General features: G+C 39.7%; 1 protein-coding gene across 1 annotated transcript in view; it reads right to left on the reverse strand.

Annotated features, from left to right (window-relative positions):
• Positions 1 to 1,963: 1,963 nt before the first annotated feature.
• Positions 1,964 to 24,560, reverse strand: part of MINDY4 (MINDY lysine 48 deubiquitinase 4) — an 81,447-nt gene continuing 58,850 nt past the window's right edge. Inside the window, exons 16-18 of the mRNA XM_086614917.1 lie at positions 12,893 to 13,073; positions 7,627 to 7,699; positions 1,964 to 2,012 (exon numbers count right to left, since the gene is read on the reverse strand). Of these exons, the coding sequence (XP_086471043.1) occupies positions 1,964 to 2,012; positions 7,627 to 7,699; positions 12,893 to 13,073 (303 nt within the window). The remainder of the gene's footprint in view (positions 2,013 to 7,626; positions 7,700 to 12,892; positions 13,074 to 24,560) is intronic.

The following is a 24,560-nucleotide window of genomic DNA, read 5'->3' on the forward strand; positions in this document are numbered from 1 at the left end:
CAGTATTTTCTGTCCAAATACATTCTGAAAAAAAAAAATATTTTACATTATAGATGCCTTGTGAGGCAGGTGGGAAAATCAAACTATATTTGCTTCATGAAACAAAATGTGGACTGTAGTTCAGAGAAATTTCAAGAGGAGCAAAGGCTTTGGATCTGGCATCTTTGACTGGATCTGGGATCTCCCACTCTGAGAAACACTGAAGCTCACACTAGGGCTCTTCCTGGGAAACTGGAGTGCTCAATGATGGATCATGAGTGTATCTTAAAGGCAGTATTGATTCCACCTATAGCTGACAGTACATACATATCGTTATATATACAAAGATGAAAGGGTTTGCCAAAGGCCATGTAACATCCCTGTAGCAGTCAGGAATGAGCTCAGAACTGGCACTGCCTATGCCTCAGAGGCTGAATGGGATATACTAATCCCACAAAGTTTAAAGAAGTTTGGCTATCTGATCTAAACCAAACAAATTACATCACCCTGAATGAAATAAAAGTAAAATAACTGAAACCCTGAGATGCGTTACTGCACATGGATAGTTTGATGTGAATGGGAAGTAAAGGGGGAGACAGATGTTCATCCAAAGACAACCTAAACCTCTCTGGTGCTCCGTTATGGCTTATAATCAGGTTGGTTTCCAAACGTAGCTCAAGTGCCAATTCCCCGACATTTGTATTTGCATAGGCAGGTTGGTGTCTCCACACTACGCACAGTAGGACGTGGAATTTTTGTTGGAAATTAAGTTTGGAAAGAGCAACTAGTTTATCAGGACTCAGAGGAGTTTGCATACTGACTAGGAAGAAGGTGCTATGATAAATATCAGAAAATAAAAGTTCTTTATTAAACTCTCATGTAATATTCACTCTCAAGAAAGAGGAATAATTCTAGAAACACCATTTATCTGCCTTTTTTCCAAGGCACTTTTTCTAATCTTCAGTTCAGCAACTTGTTCCAATTTTGGTAAACTGTTGCCAAAATATGTCATTTAAGGAATTAATTTCAGAACACAAACTGCAGCTTCAGTACCTCATGATGTATCTCCACAGTCCATCATTTCACTATATCCACTTTATTTAACCACAAAAAATGGTATCTATCACAGACAGGCACCATTTAAATTTAAAACCTAACAGCTCTTCTTGTAATTATGAAGTAAACCACAGATCTTTTCCATCACTTTGGTGTAAATAAACCCGAGTGTATAAGTAGTTACAATGGTATAAATGTAAAGATACTGATACAGCTCTCATCCAGAAAGAAAAATGAGCTACATCAGTGGGAGGCACTGGTTGGCACACACCAACCAATTGCACCCACTATAAAGAACGTAACAGTGTTGTTATTCTGGTAACAGGAATCACAATCCTTACTGCAAATTTTATGACACAACAAGCACTTCGTATAGCTCAGGCTTTATCTGAAAAGCCCATACGTTTACCAATCTGCAGAAAACAAGACTTACCAATATCAGGTAAAGAAGTGAATATACATGTCTTGGATGATATTTTATAATTTCACTCGAGTTTTGTAGGTGAAGAATGAGGCAGAACACAGAAGGCCTGTACAATGACAGAAATCTGGGTGCAGCGTCTTTCATCAGATGCTTTGAAACAATTGCAGGATACAGAGTGGATCCAGAAAGAGACCTCGAGGGGACGTTGACGACTTCACTGCTTCATCTGTAACCTTGATTTGGTGGTGGAAACTCGATCTGCTCTCAGAAGCTGTATGTTAAAGGCAGTGACAAGGAATTTACGTAAGTGTTGTTTGTATTATAAGCAAAATATCCGAAGCACGAGGTGATTGAGGTGCAACTCTTCCAGACTGCAAACCATGTCATTCTTCCTCATCGTAAACTGCACAACTCTTGTCCTATTTCCTGTATTGGTGGGAATAGGAATGTGCTAATTTAGTCATTTCCTTTATGTCTTTACAAATAAAGTGCAGGTCAGGTCAGTCACAAGATTGGTTCTGTGCCATTCCAGTCAATAACAGCTCCTTGCCACCTAGAAATGAAAGCAATCATTTTACATCCACCAGTTAATCAGGTCATTGGAAAGTAAACCCATACCCCTCAACCACCCAACAAACCTTAAAGAGACCACGATGGACTCATTTGGGATAACTAGTCTTCTCAAAGAGAAAGGAAGAGAAGTGAGGTACTTGTGCCCCTTGATTTTAGGCGCCAAAATTTGGAGGTCATTCTCCCTACCCTTCCTCCAGTCTCTTCCAGGCAACGGAGAGCCCTCAGCAGCAGCTGATTTAGAACAAGTACCTTTGTGTTGCAAGGACTCTAGGGAATCCCCGAGATGGGTACAAGAATTAACCCTATAGAACCGGAATGCTCAGTCTCAGCTGTTACTAGGCAATTTGCACGCTCCTATTCAGGCAGGCCTCTGATTAGGAACTTTGGGACTCTGAGACCGGATCATTTAATTTAGCAGCTTTCCTCCTGACCTTGTTCCTTTGAAGTATTCAACGGCTCACTTTAATGGAAATGTTTTGATTTTCCAATGTTAAGGTTTTGCTTTTTCTTTGCTCTCATTCCTTCTTCAGAATAACACTAGAGGTATACTGAGAACAATGTTTCCAAATGAGTCCACACATATGTGCACAAGAACCTTCCATGTTTTTAATTCCTGGCTCTGTATTGACTGCTACTTCTCAGCTGCCCACTCCAGGAACATGACCAACACTGAATGCAAAGAAGGTATAAATCCTGCGTTTGTCACCAAATCTGTCTTTAAATCATGTGAGAAAACAAAGATTTGAACAAAGACTTGTCAAAAGCAGGATGATGCTCTCCAGTGACCCCACTGGGTTGAAGTGAGTCAATTTACTGCACAGAGTCATTCATTGAATGAATTGCACCCTTGTCCATGGCATTTCTCATGCTTGCAAGTTCATGGTCTACATCTTCTGAGAACTAAACTATTGCATTCCCAGTGTCAACTATTTATATCTGTTTTGAAAATCCACCTCAGAGTACATGTGCACAGTAGTAAGACACTGGTGAGGGGGTGGAGACAACAGTGAGTTGCCAGAGTGCCACATTCTTTCTGTCACGGAGGAAAGAATGTGTCAGCAAGGATATGGCAGCTCAGTCCTTCCTCTGAGCAAGTCAATTAACTGTAAAACAAAACCAAAAGCTGAATTAATGGAGTATTCAGTGCAAAGTCTCAAAGGAAGTGACCATCTGAGGCTGTTGTGAAATTTTTCCTTTTTTTTTTTTCATTTTGCTGAGAAAATAAAAACAGAAACTTTGCAGAAAGACTGTCCTTATGCCAGGGCTTAGCAGATATACACAACAGTGATGCCTCACATCTTAAGCTACAAGCAGAACACGTTCTAGCTGGGGATATCGACATAGTCTGACATTAGCCAGTGGTGAGAGCTGCCTCTGACACAGGTTCAGAATATCACCCCAGAACAACCAAATGCAAGTGGGAAGTACAATCACCACCTTCTGTCCCCACTCGATTTTTCAGGTAATGTCACCAAATCATCCCTTATCTTTGTGTACAACCTTCCCGAGGTACCATCTTCTATGTCACCAGGGTGATTAAAGCTTTGAGGGGGATCCACAGAGACCCCACAGAGGCCAAAAGACATCAAATGAATTCTGCTCTGAGCCTACACTGAACTCTGCGAAAACACTAACATGTGCTGACATCATTTTTGCTGTTATGGCTTAAGATGTTGCTAATCACTATGCAGTGAGAAACTGGCCTATTTTAGGACAGGCTTTCAATCAAGAGCATAAACAGAAAATCGTATGTTGAAGCAGGACTCAAGGTAACTTTCATAACAAGCCTTGTCTCCTGTGTTTGTTTCCAAACTATTTTTGCTGAGGCGGTTGTAGACTGAAGAGCAGTCTATTTGCTCCTATGGAGTTGGATTCAAAACTTAACTTTCACTCATCGGATCTGCACAAGAAAAGGTGTCAAATAGTGAGGAACCTCACTCACAGGTGCTGAACAAGTCTTTTCTTTACAGACAGAAACAAAACTGTCCAGACAATTCAGCGTGATCATTTCCCCGAACTCCTGCCACAATGTAATTCAAATGGAACTCAGATTCTAGCTTCTGCTTCAATTATAATTTATCAGATTAGCAACATGAAAACTATATTTGACCCATCTGGTTCAACTACAACCTCACCCAATGTCCTGGTTTTGCCTGGAACAGAGCTAGTTTTTCCTTTTTAGCAGCTAGAAGAGCTCTGTGTTTTGGTTTTAGTCTGGGATTCATTACGGGAAGAATGTTGATAGTGTTTATATGATGTTTATAGCTGGTGCTGAGATATCAAGGACTTCTCAGCTTCCTGTGTTTTGCCAGTGTGCAGGAGCACAACAGGCTGGCAGGGAGCATGGCCAGGACAAAGGGTCCATAACTCTCCTTACGATTTGAACTTAGACTTAGGATTGAGGGACAAACTGGTCAATGAGGTATTCCATATCATGCAACGTCATGCCCAGTGGACAGATCAGGGTTAACTGGGAAGAAGGGCTCTTGCTCTTCCAAGGACTCTCTCTCTCTCTCAGTCTCTCAGAGTGCTACCTCTTGTTCTGTTTTCAGGTCTCTCGCTCGTCTGGGATTGTGGTGTCAGGACTTTCCTATTTCAGGATCATCAGCCAGGATAAGACAGGCATTGGTCACCGGGTGGTGAGCAATTACACAGTGCATCACTTGTTTGTATGCATTATTATTATTAGACATATACATACATATTCATATCTTATTATTAATAATAATAATTATCAAATTATTCTTATCTCAACCCCCAAGTCTTCTTTCCTTTTCCGCTTAAATTCTCTTCCTCATTCCCAGGGTGGAGGAGGGTGAGTGAGCAGCTGCCCGGCGTTTAGTTGCTGGCTGGGTTAAACCGCAACACCCAAGAGTCAGAGTTAACAGGAACCCAAGAGGAAGTGGTTCAGGCCCTGATCAATGCTCAGTCTGGAATAACAGTCAGAGAGTTTCTATCTCCTGTACTAATCATTTGGTATTGTTTTCAAGCACACTAATAATTCAGGACGAAATGTCCATGCTCTGCTCTCCTCTTATCCACTAAATTTCCACTGATGTGTCACTTCAAAGCCAAACAGATGAACTGACGCATCACACAGCCCCACTATCACAGAGGAAAGCGGATGCTAGAGGGTTAACAAAACATACCGCTGAATTCAGATTATAATATCGGATCAAAGTGTTATTCCCCTCAGGCAGAGCTAACAGATGTTATTTCTGCCAGTGCAGAGAGACACCAAGGAACGTGACTGCGATATAAAAGTATTCTTCAGAGAAGAATGGGATGAGGGATCTGCACGGCATCTCCCAAACAACACAGGGATGCACATTCCAGACATCTCTTGGTCAGAATCTGACTGCTTCTACAGATGTCTAGGGCTGAAAGCCACAACAAAAGCCCATGTATTTGTACTGACTCTTTGGTTGGGAGCCTGTAAGTTAAAGTGATACCTGTGGGTGACTAGTCATTCTAGCATTTGAAGTGTTACCTGACTTAAAGTCTCGGTCTTCTGACATTTTATGGAATAAGGACTAAAAACATGAGCCTCCTCCTCCTCCAGAAGCAAAACAACCCTTCTCTGATGATAATAATACCAAAAAAAGCCTAAATACAGAAACAGTCTATTACACATGCAGATAAGAGAACAAACAGCAGACAGATGTTGGCCGTATAACTCAATGCATGACAGGATGGTGGCGTTCAGGTGTTGGGGTAAACAATGGGAAAGGCTTTTCATGGATTAAACCAGAACTGAGTCATGTGAACGAACAGAAAAACCCCAATCAACATTTGGAAACAACAGTCAATCTTCTCAGTTCTGATTGTTCAGACTGCGAATTCTCCACACTGCCTGAGAAACTATCCTGCATTTTTTGACGAGAAAGGTTTGATAAGGAGCTTCATCATGAATGCTTGGTCAAAATAAGTAAGGGCTCTTTGATTGCTTCCTTGCTTCACTAAAAAATAGTTTAGAAGTGTTTTCTATGGTTTTATGTCAGAAAACATTTCTTCCAATTTGTGAAAATATGGGTTAGTTTGGTTTGTTTTTACTTTTCCTTATACACTGTTTCATAGTTGGAAGAAAAAGTTCTTCAAACAAAAAGGAAAAATATAACATGAAAAACCTTTAGCAGCAAGGCCATGCTTAAATAAATACACTCAAAGCAAATGAAGAATACTGAAAACAAGGAGCCAGACTGATCAGGGTAAATCAGACAGCCCTGAGAATGGTACAAACAAAATAAATTGACACTGGAATTTGCTGGTAATTTATTCTTCCAGTAGATTAAAGCAGGGAATTTAAAATAAACAAACATCACCATTACAAAAACTGTGTAACTTTGATACCATGCCAGGAATAGAAGATGTTCTAAGAGCAACTTTAAGTAGTTGCACGTATTATTCATCCCCACTCTGTGGGTTTCTGAGGCTGTATATTATTTATTTTAGTTTATAGTCATGCCTACATGTCACTGGAACAGAGGAATCAATACGATCTATATGTGCAGGGAGTCTGGACTAATGTCACTGCTGTCATGTTACAAGATGCCTCTTCTACATTTCTGTAACTTTATAATGGCAGCCCTGCATGAACACATTGTTTGGCAGCCACTGTCTTTTTTTTGTTTGTTTGGGGTTTTTTTTGGTGTTTTTTTACAGGACAAATTGTGGCAAGGAGAGGAGGGAAATTACGAGAGAAATCTGAAGCTGCTTGGCTTGCTGATTTAAAAAATGTTACGGTCTCTGACAATAAGGCTTTTACTTCTTGCTCCAAAGATATTCAGATAGCAGCTTTCAAAGTCATGCTGACGGAGTTGATACAAAGGAGATTTTTCTACCCAGTTAAATTTCTCCGTTTTGCTTCTTTCATGTCTCACTAAACCGAAAATGTTCTCATTAACTTCAGTATGACTTCTCATTAACTTCAGTATGACTTGGATAAACTGCTTAAAAGTCCATCATTTAATATCATACAGACCTCAAAGCGGCCATGAAAATCCTAACAAGGAACTAGCCTTGTATTTAAGGTGAGAATATGATCTAAGAACTGACTTCACAAAACACAGTGTTCTGTGATCTTGAGAAATTCTGTGCAGCCCGTAGACACATGGAAAGTTTGAGAAAACTGAGACCATTGAGCACAGAGCTTCATGCATCAAGAATGGTACCCAAGTCCCCCAGAGCAATTATATTTTTCAGAAAAGACTGCTGAAGTTGGAAGAAATTTTCTCCTTTTCTCATTACACCTCTACAATAGGAATCAATCACTTTGGGGAATCTAAATTTATATCTATTGAAATCAAGTTGTGTTCTCAAACTGAATTTGGATCAGTCAGTTCTTGTTTATGCAATGAAGGTTCCTCTAAGAATGGAGTGAACGTCATAGCCAGTTTGATGTTAACAACAGTAACACACAATTAAATGTGTAATATATATTATCACAGCCCGGCTTGTTCAGCTCCTTTCTGATTTTTAAGCAGTAATTTTGCAAGATTACTTGCTGCAATATTTTTTACCACACTCTAGCCTTTCATATATTGTTTATATCCATAACTGAATATATCTGTATGAAAAACTGTAGTTTCACTTACTTTGTCCTAATACAGTGCTCAAGTGGAGGAGTAAGATCATTTTCCTTATCTTCAGCGCATATCTGAGTTGTGTCTGCAGAGACATATCAGACATTATTAGTGGCTGGAGTATATTTCTATTCATACAGAATAGAAGCTACTGCAGTAGCTTCTAGGAACTTCACCCATGGAAGTGACGGACTATCACTCACACTGTAAATCTGTGAGCCCACAATAGCCATGTATCCCCTTTGGATTGAAATACCCTAGACGATAAGCACTGCTGGCTCTTGAATAACCATCTCTGGGCCTCATTCATGCCATCTGAACAGAGTGGCCCCAGACAGGGCCAGGACTCCTCAGAGTAGATACCATGACCATGGCTCTCTGCAAATAGTGTGGGCTTTACAGCTGACCTTAGAGCAGACAGTCTGGCACTCACTGCTTTACCATCTCTTAAACCTTTTTCGCTCATGGTGTACTGCCTGTTAGTGTGATGGTAACCTAAAGGCTGAAAAGGAGTGACTGAATGCAAACTTACTGTCAGAAATGATCCCCAGATTGTGGCCAGTATTAGTTGTTCTGGGTCAAAAACTTGCCCAGAATTGGATTGACTACTTAACAGTAAAGATGCTTGTGGGACACAGTATTCAGACTCATGCCCTGACCCAGGTTAGTTTACTAAAATAGAGATAGTTTCAAGCAAAACATGGATTAGAAGGTGAAAAAATATGCTGGAGAGCTGTCATGAGGTTTCTCTTTCGCAACTGATGTCACAATTACTAAGAAAGCAATTTTTATTACTCAAATGCTAAAGACAGCGGTAGTTCAACAGGAAACCCCAAGTCCAGTCCAAGCTGGGTAAAGATTACTTCACCCTGGAAAAGAAGATTGTCCCTTGACTGTCAAGAAAGCAGTGCACAGGCAGGAGAAGACTGAGTTGTGTTGGATATAAGAGAGCTCCCATAGGCTCTGAGCATTCCTTTGGGACAGAGAGGCAATTGCATTGTTCCGGGGAAAACAGAGAGGTCAGTGTCTCAGACACTGGATCTGTCAACGGTGAAAGTAGTCGTTGAAGTTCCCAGAGAGAAAACATCCTGAGACCAGCTTGGATGTCACTTTGCTCAGCTGTTTCCTGTTTTGGAGTAGAACATTTAAAACTGCAGCAGATTAGGGTTTTTTCTTTTTCTTCTTCTCTGCCTGTCACCCAGCCAACAGGCAGGTTGTGAGCAACAAACGATGCCAAGACAGGGTGTAGGATATGGGTCTGCTTCAGCGAGACTGATGTAGACAGGATGGGAGGCAATTACTCTCACATTCACAGCTGCCAGTCTCAGATCTATCTGGCTTCCTCATGTCATAGTGTGAACGTGGCTCTCCCTTTCCTGGTGATCGTGTCGGTATAAATACATGCAGGAAATAGACAATATTTAAAAGTTCATAAAGGACTGGTCGTTTTCTCTTAGATCCTCAGGAACTTAAAGGTACACAGGAATGTACCTCTAGAATGCACATGTACACAGGTTGGATGAGGCTTTGGGCAACCTGGTGTAGTGGAGGGTTTCCCTGCCCATGGCAGGGGGGTTGGAACTAGATGATCTTTGATGTCCCTTCCAACCCAAACCATTTCTATGATTCTATGAATCTTTCAAGTTTCAAAGGGCCTCTTTTATCTTAATATTGAAGAGTTTATGACGGTTAGTTGGAGGTCTCTAATAGTATTTGGATCCCTCTAGGAATTCCTGATACTGATGTTCTGGATCTTCTCATAGTTAAGAAGCAACAACCACTATCCTGACAATAGCACTGGTAGCACGATAGGCATACGGCACGGATGCTTTTCCCAGTTATTGCCAAGTTGCTGAATTTTGTCATTTTTAGACTTCAGTTCTTCCAACCAGGAGGTTTAAATGGAAGTTTTTCATAGAAATAGGAAAAAAAGTGTCACTAAAGGCGTATCTTACAGGAGCAGGTAAGGAACATTTCGCTATTTAATTAACTAACAAACTGTGTTAAAGTGTTTCATATCACTCATTTGGAGCAAGCAATATTGAAGTTACACTGTTCTGTCTTGGAGTCACCAACAGCAAGAGGGACATGAATATGATCTCTCATATCTTCACTTGCATTCTAAGCTAAGGGTAGTGAGAAACAGTGCCAGTGGTTACAGTTACAAACAAACTTGCTGTTCAGGAGAAATGATGAGTACAGGTTCAGAAGAGGGGAATCTGAACAGACAATCACTGAGAGAAGAAATACTGCTCACAATTTAAATGGTAACCTTAGGAAGTGATGTTTTATTTGTTACCTTTCCAGAAGACTTTTGCACATTGGAACAAGCTCATCTTAACTGTGGGAGAAAACTGTTCTGAAAGAGTCATGATCAGCATACCAGCTTTCCCTAGAAGCTATCTTCAGTATCTGAACCTCTGCTAGTTTCACTGCTTTCACTTTCTGTGGGATTTGCAAAGGGGCTAAGGATGGTGTCTATGGCTCTGGAAGAATCTTCTGAGAAATTCAGTTATATTCTTCTTAGCAATTATTCAGCTGCTTTTTGAAAACACCTTTAAAAGGACACTAAGTTGAAGGTATGCACTAATGAGAGATAAGAATGATTTATTAAAACAGATTGTACAAAAATTCCCCGTATCTTCACTTGGAGACAACATATTGTAAACGTTAACACAGGCAGGCGTTAACTGTAGATGTTAGAAAGGAGAAGCACCATCTCTCTGAGCAACACAACACGCTCTTTCATACAAGTGCTCTCTGTGAGATATAAAAAAAAAGTCAGAATCTCCACTCAGCCCTTAAACAGCTGATAAAGGAAGATGAGCAAAACGCAGACGGTTAGTAATTTGGATACACTAGCTTCTTTTCCTTCTCTGCCCATCAGAAATTTCTTCAAAAGTTTGAAGAACCTTTGTCCATTTAGGATAGTACATTGAACTCACTGCAGGCATTGTCTGCTTTTAGGAAGGAACTTTATATTCCTTGCCTACATTTTGGCAAATGGTTATGAGTATGAGAAGCAGGACAAATTCTCAACATAAAGTGGCAATATAGAGTTGCAATTCTCAATATAAAGTTGGCACTACCTCCAAAATGTAATTCTACTCTTTCTTTCCGGCTTTTTTGTCTGTCTTGCCCAGTGCAATTTCCTCAAGATTTCCTGAAATGTGAGCTTGATTATAATCTTCCTAATTATAAACAAGATTCCCATTTCAAGGAATTCACCTTCTTGCTCATGTAAAGCAAACAACTTTGCTAACCAGCACCAGTGAGATCTGGCTGTATGGCATCCAGGACTTCACGTTATATCTCTAGGAACACTGTCTAACCATCATAGCTTCTTGATTTTTCCACAATAGAAATGCCAGTAATACTCAGCATTCTGGTGTTTCCATCTGGTACTGTATGCGTGGCTTAGATGTATGATCAATGTTACCTTTTGGATGTAAAGTAATTTCAGTTTTTCTCCAGACCTAACAAAGGATTACTGTGCAGCCACAACTAGGAAAGCATTTCCCTGGAATGATGAAATTATTTGCATTTTATGGCCTTTTGCAGAATTTCACAGATAACAAAAGATTTACTAGGACACATCCCTGGAAGAGGCTATAGCCACAACAAAAAGAGATCTACCTCTCAATGCAAGTTTACTCTTTAAGGAGAAACATGCAGATATGGCATGAGAAATTGAACAGTAAAGAGAAAAATTTACACAAACTCTGAACACTTTCTCATTCAGGGATCTCAGAGTGCTTGGTAGCTCTGGATTTTGGAAACGTTCCCGATTTATTAATGATGAGAAGAGACAGATAAGGACACTTGTTTTGAACTGTATATTACATGGTACAACACAACAGAAAGAAAAGTGTCTCGATCATCTGTGTCACCTACAAAGAATCTTCTATCTGTGACAAACTGTGTGGGCACCAGTTAGTAACTATAGTCCTGGAAAGGTTGTTTTTTTGAGATGATATATAATGTGATCATTACAATAGAATGACAGGGATTCAAATTAAAATAAGAGGAGAAATAGCAGGCAGAAAGCTGATTAAATTAACTACCAAATCTCGTGAGACACTAAAGCCCCCAGCATTTCAACATACAAACAGCTTTGCCACATGGACTCAATTAGAACATGTAACACCCCTGCATAACTCATCCTGTCCAAGAAGAAGAATGTAGATGCAAACAAGGAGTACAGACAGCTTATTTTTAAAGAGTGGACTACAATAGAGTGGCTCCTTAAGACTGAGAAGGAATTTGATTAGATTGTATAACTATATCAAAGGAAAGAAAACAACAGATAAGTAGGATATTATTAGCAAATAGCAATTCAGTGGTCAAGAACAACTTAATATGGCAATAAGTAGGAGCTTTCTAAGCATCAGAATACTCGTTGTCCAAATATGTAATTACTGTAAAAGCAACTGCATAATTTGGCATGGTTTCTTGAAAGAATGAGTGTAACAAGTCAGAAGATCTTCGCGTGCTTGTGTTTCCAGGTATGCTTACGAGCAGGTAAGAGACTAGACTTTGTTAGCAGATTCCTGCCATCTTCTGAAGTAGATGGTTTTGGAGGTAATGATTTCATGCTTCCTCTCTGCTCATTTTACCACAGACATGTAGGGTCGAGGATGCCATGCGAGATGCAAAGGAGAATGGGAGTAGTTAAACACAGTTTATAGTCTTGGGAACATGAATAGGCCGGATCACAACCTTGGAAATCAGTGAGAGATTTACCAGTCTGCATAAAGCAGCACATGCTCGTTGCTCACCCTTTCAAGAGCATATGGAGAGGGACTTTTCACAAGGGCATGTAGTGATAGGACAAGGGGCAATGGATTTAAACTGAAGAGGCGAGATTTAGATTGGATATAAGGTAGAAATTTTTCACTCTGAGGCTGGTGAGGCACTGGAACAGGTTACCCAGAGAAGTTGTGGCTGCCCCATTCCTGGAAGTGTTCAAGGCCAGGTTGGATGAGGCTTTGGGCAACCTGGTGTAGTGGAGGGTTTCCCTGCCCATGGCAGGGGGGTTGGAACTAGATGATCTTAGAGGTCCCTTCCAACCCAAACCATTCTATGATTCTATGATTCTACAATATTCTCAAAATTTCCTCATGAAATCTAATTTCCCAATTAATCACCAAAACTAATTATGAAATTAGGAAACTAATCTTTAATGTCCGAGATCATCACTATTGGTATTCTTGGATTCCTCTTTTTGATATGATGCCACCACTAGAGAAGAAATGCAGAGTTACTGAGTTGTACATACCAACCGTCAACCGTATTTCTTCTTCCTGGTTGGCCAAGCCATCATAATAATATAGATCAAATCTCCGCTCTGTTTTCCAGTCACCCAGTAAATCCTTTTCCAAAGAAAAAAGCACACTGAAGTGGCTTTCACTACATACCAACCAAATTGGGTATTTAGGGGTCTTCAAGTAACAACCAACCTAAAAGAAAGATACAAAACATTAGAACATCACAGGGGGCAGGGGGAGAAACAATTCATTGTGGAAAACATGAGATGTATAAGACCACTTATTTATTATAGTCTACAAACATTAGTGGAGGCTCATTATATACTGCTGATGAAGCAGACCAGGATAGATCTAGTAAATCATGGAACATACAACGCAAGTATCTGGCCTTGAGTCACAGGCAGGTAATGAAATCCAACTGTAGAATCCTTACAGCAAGAAGATCACATCCCAGATGATCAGAACCAAAAGAAGCCCTATCCTCTGAAATAGCTATGAAACCAGTAAATTTAGGTCAGGAATACCACACGAGACCAATGGGAGACCGTGCTCTTATGCAACAGTACCTGGAAGCCAGGCAAGAGACTTCATAGGATCTCAGATGACACAAGACACCCCTGTGTGGGAAACTAAATCTAGCCCAAATTATTTTCTTGGATTAAGAATATAATACATTCCCTTCATTTTGGCATCTTCTTCTAGCTTCACAGTTCAGATATGTAAAATATTTTCAATTACTAGAAGAAAGCAGCAACAGAAGCACTTGTTTTGATTCATTATTCTTAAAAATGAAGTATTCTCAGCTGAAATGGTTGGACTTGATGATCTTAAAGGTCTTCTCCAACCTAAATGATTCTATGAAAAAAATCAATGACTTCTTTACCAGATACCTTTGCTCTCCTTTGAAAGTTTGAAAGTATATTTATTTATCATTATTTATCAATGTCCTAAACATTCTGTATGAAATTGCATATAAGTTATTTTCATACTCATTACTGACTTAATAAGTATTATTCTTAAATCTATCAACTACTTAAAATGTGGACTACTATAGTAATTCTTTGGATTTGTGAGCAATTGTTTTTATTTATATATGTATCCATTTGTCAAAGTGATCATATTTTTCCGCTGCTTCACCTCATAGTCTTTAAGGTTCAAATCCAGCAAAGGATTGAGGCTAATTTTGTATATATTTAGGCTCATATCTATTATTTCTTATGGAATTTATGTTTTAAGGCAGACATACATATGCTTTAATATCTGGGGAGTGTATCTATGGTTTTGAAACGTAATATATGCTAGTATAAAATGAGTCAGGGAAGTTTCCTGCATCCCCTGAGGTCAGTGAATATCTTGTAGTATTTTCTTCACCTCACACTAACGTGTTCTGAAACAGACATTATTCTCCTATTGCATGCTGCTACTTTAGAGCTACAGTATCAGTTAATAATTTTAGCCCCTTCAGTGGTAAATAACACAGTAAAAATAGGGATTAGATTGTTTAATGTAGCAAAAAAGTCTTATTTCTCCCAGCTAGGATTTTAATATTCAGCTACAATATTTATTATTAGTTATATTCCTGTCATTGAAAGCTGTATTCTAAGTTCAAAATAATACTGTTTTTTCTGCCATTGAATTGTTGTTTCTTGTATCTTTAACAAATTGCTCAGGGAAATTAAAACCCAAAATAAAACTTTTTGCTTCCAGTGGAATGTTTCTGGCTATAACTCTGCTTATTATTTTTATAATACACAGAATGGCTACTGTGCAGGATGATGCATATAACCATCTTTAGTAAAGAATACATAAAACTAGGGATAAAATAAACAGATGTTGCACTGCGGGTATGCAAAATAAGAAACGGCAGCCAAGTGTGCAAATAGATGTGCACAGAAATATAATCTCAGTTTCTGTCTCCGTAACACAGACACATGGATCAAAGAAACTGCTAGTTTAGAGGCTCAGGTAGTTCTGAAGATATTGGCATAGTAATATGGTAGGTGATACAATCTAAAGAAATAATCTAATCAGCTCTGCCTTTTGCTACCTTGAGCTTTACCACTATGGGATTTAAATCATGCTTCAGCATATGCAGTGGGTGCTAGTGGAACTTTTAACAGAAAGATTCTCATACATGTTTTCTAGATACAGATTGTGGATACAGCTTCTACAGTATAGCCCTCAGTTCTGCACCTCGGGCACGCAAGTGCAAAAGTTGTCCAACATACTGCTAAAAGGCAGAAGCCAACATATGTTGTAATTAAAAGTCTAAAGAGCATCTTAAGTCATAAGGAGTGTTTGGATTTTTTTGTTATTGAGATTTAGAATTTGTATCTGAAGTGTTATATCAGTACAAATTCAATTATCTTCCTCAATGACAATGTCTTCGGATGTTAGATAACAAGTCCTTAGCTAATTAAGTAACTGTTCCCTGATTCACTACTTTGTTAATATCTATTTAAAACAGCCTTTTATACAACAGTTTTGCTTTTTGCGTAAATTCTTGGCTTAAAAGAACAGAAATTTTTTTACAAGCTTACAAAAATACTCATAACAGGAGTTATCAACAAGGGAAATACGCAGATGCAACAAAAGATGGCAAATTAGAGGGATATGGATTAAAAGATCCCGTCTCACAAACATGCATATTTTAGTTTTTAGATAAATAAAAGCTGAAAAGGAACAGCCAGTCTTCTCCTAAAAATGTGTTCTTCCTACGTATTTCTGCTACAGTAACTTTCAAGCTTCATCAAACAATATTTGACAAAAGATTAGAGAGATACAGAACTGTTTCCAAGCACACATCCACTCCAATTCTTACTCACATGAATAGTCCCGCCGAAGTCAGGACAAATCGTTCAGATGAGTAAGGTCTGTAGGAACATTTTCCAAATATGTATAGTTTTCAGTTACAGTGCTTGCAGAAGAAGGTGAGGGCATAAACTTTAAGACAATAAGGAGAGTATAAAGACATTGCAGGTCAAATCCTCATCGCCAGTAAAAAGGGAGAAGAAACTTCATTTCAGTTACATCAATTATACTAGTGGAGGATCAGCTGCTGCCTTTAACATCAAATTGCATTCCAGGTGTTGGCTGGTCCCTACAGGTGTGCTTCTCTGTAAAACTACTGGCCACTCTGTCCCACTATCACCTTCCAAGGGCTTGTGGCTCTCCAGATACCTCACATTATTCCTACACTGGTAGACTAAATAGGCCTGGGATTCGTGTCCCAGCTTTAAGATCAAGTGTCATGGAATGTTTTTTATCAATAAAGCTAATGTTTCTTCCTCTTCTCAAACATATTACTTTGCCTAGACTTCTTATGAGGGGCATCCCTATCCCATAGCATTCTCCAAATCGTGTCCAGGTTTTATCCACAAAATATAATACGGGACCATGCTACTGACAAAGAAAGGACAATCCTTGTTGTGAGGATTCCTTTGCCTACTTCTTCAAGAATCAGTTGTTGAGTGGACTAAAAGTATGCCCTCGGTTCACAGGTCCAGCTGGTGAGTGGTGAGTGCTGCTTCAAGTGCCTGGCCAGGTTGGTCAGTGACAGTGATCCTGGAATAAAACAGGACCTTAAAGCAGGAGAGAGAAGAACCAGCATAAACACCCAATGCTCTGACTCCTCAGGAAACGCTTTAAACTCAGTCAGTGTGTGTGTCATCCAACATCCAACAAGTGCTTGCTAGAGAACGGGGCCCTTCTTTCCAGCTGTTGTATGCTGCCCTATGAGTGTAATCCTGGCTCTGACTTCCAAAGGCAAATCAGAGATATGTGACTTGAATCTATTTTATTAAATATTATTTTTGTTAAGGGCTCAATGGCTGTATCTCTCCTTTGCAGAACACAAAAAAGAATGGTTTTTTTTTTGCTGCTTGCAGTATGATAATGCATTAAGAAGTAATAATGTATTACTACTCAAATATTTGTTTTCAAATAGGCTCATTAATCTTCTTCAGGCAAAAAGGTGAGGGGACGGGAATGAATTAGATGTCTTTCCATGCTACACGTTTTTGATTCTTATGGAGGCTTCACTAACCCTAATCCTCTCCCTTAGAAATCCCTCAAGAATGCTCATAAATTTCAGGGGCACAATTCTTATCCTTGGAAAATGTCAAACTTCCAAAAGCAAGCACCTTCAAAGGGCTCATTTTCAACACCACAGGTGGTCTTTTTCCCCATCTGACTTTATTGTGTATTCGCACAGTGGTGAAATTAAATCGACAGACAAATATTTATTACGGGACAATTATTCCAATATATCTGCCAGAATGGTACTTCACCATTCAGATTTTATTTGCTCGTTGAACAAGGCTATCTTTTGCCATGTGTATACCCAAAGAACCAAACAAGAAACATAACCTAGATTCTGTGTTTCTTGGACTCCATTACACAATTTACTTTGAACAGAAACAAACATTAGGTTATCTGTCCTGTACAGTGGTCATGATTCAAAGAAGAAGAGAATATGATACCAAAACCAAGAGGGATCACTGGATATGGTAATGTGATGGCATTTTTCTCAAGGAGTTTTGTTATCACTTAATATCATTTCATATCCTCGCTTGTCGGATTTTACTTTTTCTTTTTAATTAAAATTATATTCAGCCATTTCTTGCTTTATGTTTGTTTGTCTGAATACAACTGTTACAGATGCTTAGTTTCCAAAGCAATCGTACAGTGCAGTAGAGACCCATGTGATTCCACAAAGGTCTGGGTTCTGTCAAACCAAGTACTCGCTAGTTGTACTGAATCCAATAGGATTGATGGACAAAAAGATAATTAACAAAAAGCTTTCACAGTTACAGGCCACAGCCTATTGTTTGTTCTGTCAACATTTTTTCCCTGCAATTGCAATTGCAATGACCTTTACCAAAATAATATTAAACAATGGTCCAACAGTGTTAGGATTGAAGTGTCAATCTGTAAAACCAGATACCTTTGCAATGGCCTCTGGGTGATCAAGAATACCAATGACTCAGTTAACCTATTTCACCAGCACTATTAAAACACCAAGTCAGCCCCATTACTGTCATATTTGCATACAGTTAAGGGGCACTGTGAGAATAAAGTTATTGCCATTGATATGTACTTGATTTCAATCAGATTAAGAAAAATAAAATTAATGTTCAGAAGATCTGACATTCAGAGTAAGCATAATTAATGACTGTGCCAGGTTAGGCAGAAATTGAAGTGTTTTTAGCCAGATATTTATAAGAGTTTTTAGCCAGATATTTATAAATTGTAGTAGAAAACACTATTGCTATGTGAGAGCCCTAGATAATTTCTCTGCAGCTTTGAATCGTTTTTCTTGTAGAAAAGGAAACCTTTCTGATAATGAATTGGAGGGAAAAAAGGGCAATATTAATGAAGAAGAACAGAAAGAGATGTGTGCTCAATCCCAGGGCTACCAAATGGAAGAAAAGACTCCTGGAAAGCACTGGCTTTGGACTAAAGCTCTCTTATGCTGCCACAATACAAAAGAAGATAGCAGCTGTAGCAAGGCAAATAGACATCGGGGCACCAGGTAGCTTCAGGATCTTTTCTTTATCCTTCTCCCATTCTGCTGCTTTTCTAGTATGTCACAGGAAGTGAAGAAATGTTGAGGGAGATTCACACCCTCACTCAGACTTCAGCACTTTACCATTCCAGCAGTACACATGAAGGAGTTTCGAATTCGTTTCAGTAAGTTACTTCATCGCGATGACAAAGTTTGGTCAAGATTCATTCCAATTAATTCTTCAGTATCTATTTCTAGGACCTCTAACTTATCCTGGCCCCTAGGCTTTGGCTGTCTGTAAAATCAAAGGAAGGGATGGGCATTGAGTGCACCCTCAGCAAGTTTGCAGATGACACCAAGCTGTGTGGTGTTGTGGACATGCTGGAGGGAAGGGATGCCATCCAGAGGGACCTTGACAGGCTGGAGAGATGGGCCTGTGAGAACCTCATGAAGTCCAACAAGGCCAAGTGCAAGGTCCTGCACGTGGGTCGGGGCAATCCCATGCACAAGTACAGGCTGGGCGGAGAATGGATTGAGAGCAGCCCTGAGGAAAAGGACTTGGGAGTGCTGGTGGATGAGAAGCTCAACATGAGCCGGCAATGTGCACTGGCAGCCCAGAAAGCCAACCGTGTCCTGGGCTGTATCAAAAGGAGCGTGGCCAGCAGGTTGAGGGAAGTGATTCTGCCCCTCTACTCAGCTCTCATGAGACCCCACCTGGAATACTGTGTTCAGTTCTGGAGTCCCCAACACAAGAAGGACATGGAGCTACTGGAAAGAGTCCAGAGGAGGCCACGAAGATGATCTGAGGGCTAGAGCACCTCTGCTATGAAGACAGGCTGAGAGAGTTGGGGCTGTTCAGCCTGGAGAAGAAAAGGATCCAGGCTGATCTAAAGCGGTACCTAAAGGGGGCCTACAGGAAAGCTGGAGAGGGACTTTTTACAAGGGTGTGTAGTGACAGGACAAGGGGCAATGGATTTAAACTGAAAGGGGGCAGATTTAGGTTAGATATAAGAAAGAAATTCTTTACATTGAGGGTGGTGAGGCACTGGAACAGGTTGCCCAGAGAAGTTGTGGCTGCCCCATCCCTGGAAGTGTTCAAGGCCAGGTTGGATGAGGCTTTGGGCAACCTGGTGTAGTGGAGGGTGTCCCTGCCCATGGCACGGGGGTTGGAACTAGATGATCTTTGAGGTCCCTTCCAACCCTAACCATTCTATGATTCTATGATTCTATGATTGTCAGAAATTTAGGCACCCCTGTTCATCAGCTATAATGGGAGTTGGCTGGACTCTTACCTGAAACATTTTCAGCCTATAAAGGATCCAAAGTTACACGGGATCAATCCAGATCCACATGTGGAAAATATTTGACTTATCATTTTCTGTTTTGTCTGTTTGCAAAGCATGCAGAACTCTTTTAAACATGTGGGGTTTGTTATTCTTATTGTCTTAAATAAAAACGCTGTGATCCTATTTTATTTGGAAGGACGTTGAGAAGGAATCAATGCTAATATCCCAGCAACACTGACTGGCCTCTGGGAAAATAACTGTCCATGGGTAAGTAGGAGGACAATAGGAGTTCATTAAAGAAAATTTCAGTTCCAGGCTAGAAAGGGGGATGTAAAAACAAGTGATGAAGAACAGACTTTTTAAATGGCCAATGCTTTGTCAGCCTTGTCTCATTCAAACCTGTATGTATCACATGTTCTTGCCCACAGTGGCAAATGTCTTACATGAACAGCAGGGTCCCCTGCCGAATGCATCTAGGCAGCACAATATCTCCCGGATACCCATCACTGAAAAATAAGTGGAAAATTAAACCCAACCATCGTTTTCCATTTCGCACATGCATATTTTGTTGTTGGTTTCTTAAACGAGATGGTTAAAAACCTCCTCCTAAACCTTCCCTCCACAACCCCACCAATGACCTGGCTTGAATCCAGTCCATCTGACTGAGAAAGGCGCCTGCTTAGCAGACATATTTCCCAGCGAAGAAGGTTATAGGAAGGACGTTCCACAGGGCAAATAAACAGGTGAGGTGCCAGAAGACAGAGCATGTGTGCTGAATTTAATAATTCAAGTAGGTCTTGTTATAGCACGGAGTGTGCCGGTTTCATCAAAAGGACCGAAGATAATATTTCCCATCTGTGGAATTTTAATAAATAAATTCTGTCTATTTATGTTTCTTTCTCTTTTTGAAAAGAAATAGGAAAAATGAGCATAACTTCTTGGTCAATGCCACGTTCTGCCTTCATTTTCAGAAATGCAAAAACTAAAAAGCATGTCTCTTGAAATGTTGACAGCTTAGACAGAAACATTGTCAAGAATCAGAGTGGAGTGAGTTTGGGAGGTCAGATGATAGGAGATTTAACTACCATAGCAGGACGAGTTAAAAGCAGGAGAGAATTCATAGAATCATAGAATCATAGAATCATAGAATGGTTAGGGCTGGAAGGGACCTTCAAAGGTCATCTAGTCCAACCCCCCTGCAAGGAACAGGGATATCTCCAACTAGATCAGGTTGCTCAGGGCCTCGTCCAACCTGGCCTTGAACGTCTCCAGGGATGGAGCATCCACCACCTCTCTGGGCAACCTGTTCCAGTGTTCTACAACTCTCATGGTAAAAAATTTTTTCCCAATATCCAATCTGAATCTACCTCCCTCTATTTTAAAACCATTACCCCTTGTCCTATCACAACTGGCCCTCCTGAATAGCCTCTCCCCATCTTTCCTGTAGGCCCCCTTGAGGTACTGGAAGACCGCTATAAGGTCACCCCGGAGCCTCGTCTTCTCCAGGCTGAACAGCCCCAACTCTTTCAGCCTGTCCTCATAGGAAAGGTGCTCCAGCCCTCTTATCATCTTCGTGGCCCTCCTCTGGACCCTCTCCAACTGGTCCATGTCCTTCTTATGTTGGGGGCTCCAGAACTGGACGCAGTACTCCAGGTGAGGTCTCACGAGGGCAGAGTAGAGGGGAAGAATCACCTCTCTCGACCTGCTGGCCACGCTCCTCTTGATGCAGCCCAGGAATTAATGGTGAATTAGTGAAGACAAAGAAGAATCAGAGTCAAGGTTCAAGAGAGACAAGTAACCTCGAATACTTCCATTACTTCATGTACAATAACACATCTCTAAAGTGGTTTCAAAAAGCACTTCAGAAGGATGGCCAAATTCATCAGCCAGTATCACGCTAATTATAGAATGAGAGATTCAGAAGACCGGTACTCTTTTCCCAGTTCAGCCACTAGCTTACTGGATGACTTACTGGGACAAGCACTTTGACTTTTGTTCGTCTGTTACCCACCACGTAAAACGGTGATGATACTTGCCTCTTTTGCAAAGCAGAGATCATTTCATAGGAAATGAGACAGAAATGCTATATATAATTATTGGTATTTTTATTATTGCTATTATTAATGACAATAATGGTAATATCTTTTAAATTTTTCAGATGCGAATGCAGATTATTTTTCCCTTTTGTCACTGTTAGTGTCTTAAATGATCTGGTATAAATATGAGGAGCATCTGTTTCCATTTGTTTCTACTTTGAACATCACAATAAGTTTTGAAAAACGCATTTCATCACTCAAAGTTTTTTCACCTGCAATTTTAATGTGGCATTTAGGCCAAAGACTCTGACCTAAATGCAATCACTTTCTCACTCACAGCTGCTATAACTGGCCCTGCTCACTTCTGTGCCTCATCCCTTTCTCCGCGGTCTTGTCCCTACTGCAGAAAGGACACAGCGTCCCTGAGAAGGGAGAGAGGATTCCCACTAAACTGCTACATGCCGCAGTCCAGCAAACGGAGGAAAACCCGCACCAACTTTATGTGGACTCACCAGCTTTTGGAATTGTTTCTACTGCTTTAAGAGCTCTAAAGAAATCCCAGAAAACCTGAAGTCAGAATTTATGCTTCTTAGTTAAATGTGTAAGATCAGATGGAATTAATATAATTTAAATATGGGCTTAGCTCAAAGAAAAGAAATCCGAAGATGTGTAATTTGCCCACCGAAAAGTAATAGAATTGGACTTTTAGCTTTTTTGCATTAAAATACAGAATTTTACTACGAACCTAAATGTTTGCATATGAAATAGATTGAATGAAACCATCTGTCATTGCGAAACAATCTGCAACGAGTAATTACTTTACAAAAAATATACTGAGTATGGTGATATGTTAGGACTATGAGTGATGACTAGACATTAATAATTCCAGACAAATTACAAGAAGCACACATTTTTTTAATCAGCAAAGATAACACATTCAGCATGACCCACTGAAAGAGACTAATGGATCAGCAACAGAGGGATCCTTCAGGCAATCGCTGGAGAAAAAGGGACTGATCTTTTTTTTTTATTTGCTACTGTTGAAGTTTGACAGAAGGATTAATTCGGTTATCATGCCCTCATGCTATTTTCAAATCGAAGACATGTCAAGGAAATTGTGGATTATATACAAATACTCAATATACATCAGACAAAGGAGATAAAATGGTACAGAAACCTTTCTCCATGTGAATTTACTGCATCTAGCCTGGAATCTTTCATACCTCTTCTTAAATGCGTTGGTAAGTTGGGAGAAATCTAGAGTAGAGCAATAAAAAGAAGCTTTGGACAGGATGTACTGATGAAAGAGGGAGGAACTGTTACATCAGCTTGCAAATGTCTAGCGGACAGGGATGAAATGTTTAGGGGGCAGGTTGGATTAGAAGTAAGAATGATAATCAGAGGAAACTAAGTAAATGAACAGTCAGATTTAATATTAGTATATTCAATGCATAAGCTGTGTAGTAGATATTAAAATCTGCAAATCTGTATTTGCACTTCTTCATATTTTAAAGTAGAGACGTGTGAGAAAAAAGGTAAGATCACAGTCATATGCACTACAATCAACTAATGACCATCTGAACAAAAAGGCAGGAACTTCGTGGATACAGATTTTTAAAAGAAAGCCTACTATTTAACAGGACATAAAAATATCCTGAACTATCCCCTGAGAGACTGGCTGGATGTGACCTAAAGGGAGTTTTCCTACTCTACTGTCTATGATTCACCATATATGACGCTCAGGATTTTCCTACTCCTGGAAACAACAAAAAAAAAATCCACAACCAAAAATGACAGCCCTTTTCCATTACTGGTTTCAGTTACCATCTTCATAGCCACAATGTAATTGGATGTTGAATTCATTTACCGAAACACTGGGAGGAAGAAAAGAGTCAGTTTGAAAGACTTACAGGCAAATGCTATCCCAGTTCCATCACTGCAAACTATCAGTGACACTTATTTTTTCTAAATTGTTCTAAACTTATATCTTTGTAACAGAAAGCAGAATCTGGCCCCTCATGCTGAAGCCACAGTGGAGACTCGCCAGACTTGAGGCCAAATCCATCGGAATCTGACTTTTGTCCTAGACCTAAGGCAGGCATTGTAGCACGCACTGAGACGTACGAACTGAAATGTGGAGCACTCACAGATGTTCTTAATAAAAAGCAAAACGACAATTTGCATCAGATGCCTAACTAGTGTAGACTGAAAAAAAAAAAAGGAAACTGTCTACTGGAGTTTCTGTAACTGATTAAGAGTCACTGGCTTGGAAAACAGATCACTGCTCATGAGTCCAGCTCCCATGCCAGAGTATAGTAGCAGAAGAAACAGATCCCCTCCACCATATAATTTGCAGAATAAGTGGAAGACGGTGTCTGATTCTCTGGGTAACTTTTTGGGTTATTTTTAGAGGGCAGATGGGGAAGAAATAGCTCTTACCTGCACTGACCTCACTTACCATTTTGCTACTTAGAAGTCATTTTCCTCACAGAGAATGGAAAAAATGCTACAGTGGTGCATAACCATTTTTTGAGGTTTTAAATGTTACATTGTTTATAGAAAAGGACAAGGAGCTTGAACTAGACACAGAAGTTAATTTATTTTTAGTCCAGTTTGTTCCGTGTTAATCTGATTTGGATACACCAATATGCTGTCCTGGCTGAATTTAAGCCTTATTGTAATCTTGTGAATAATGTAAAAGATTGTGTTAATTAAAAATTGAAAAAATATATAATTTGTCAGTAGTAGGAAAATGTAGCTGACTTTAGCGTTATGAGAAACAGTTAAAATCAAGTTTTGTTTTCAGTCACACATCTATATTAGATCAGTACAAACAAATTCTTTGCTAATT

The sequence above is a fragment of the Tauraco erythrolophus genome, chromosome 7 (genome assembly GCF_009769465.1).
Source record: "Tauraco erythrolophus isolate bTauEry1 chromosome 7, bTauEry1.pri, whole genome shotgun sequence".
Lineage (NCBI taxonomy): Eukaryota > Metazoa > Chordata > Aves > Musophagiformes > Musophagidae > Tauraco > Tauraco erythrolophus.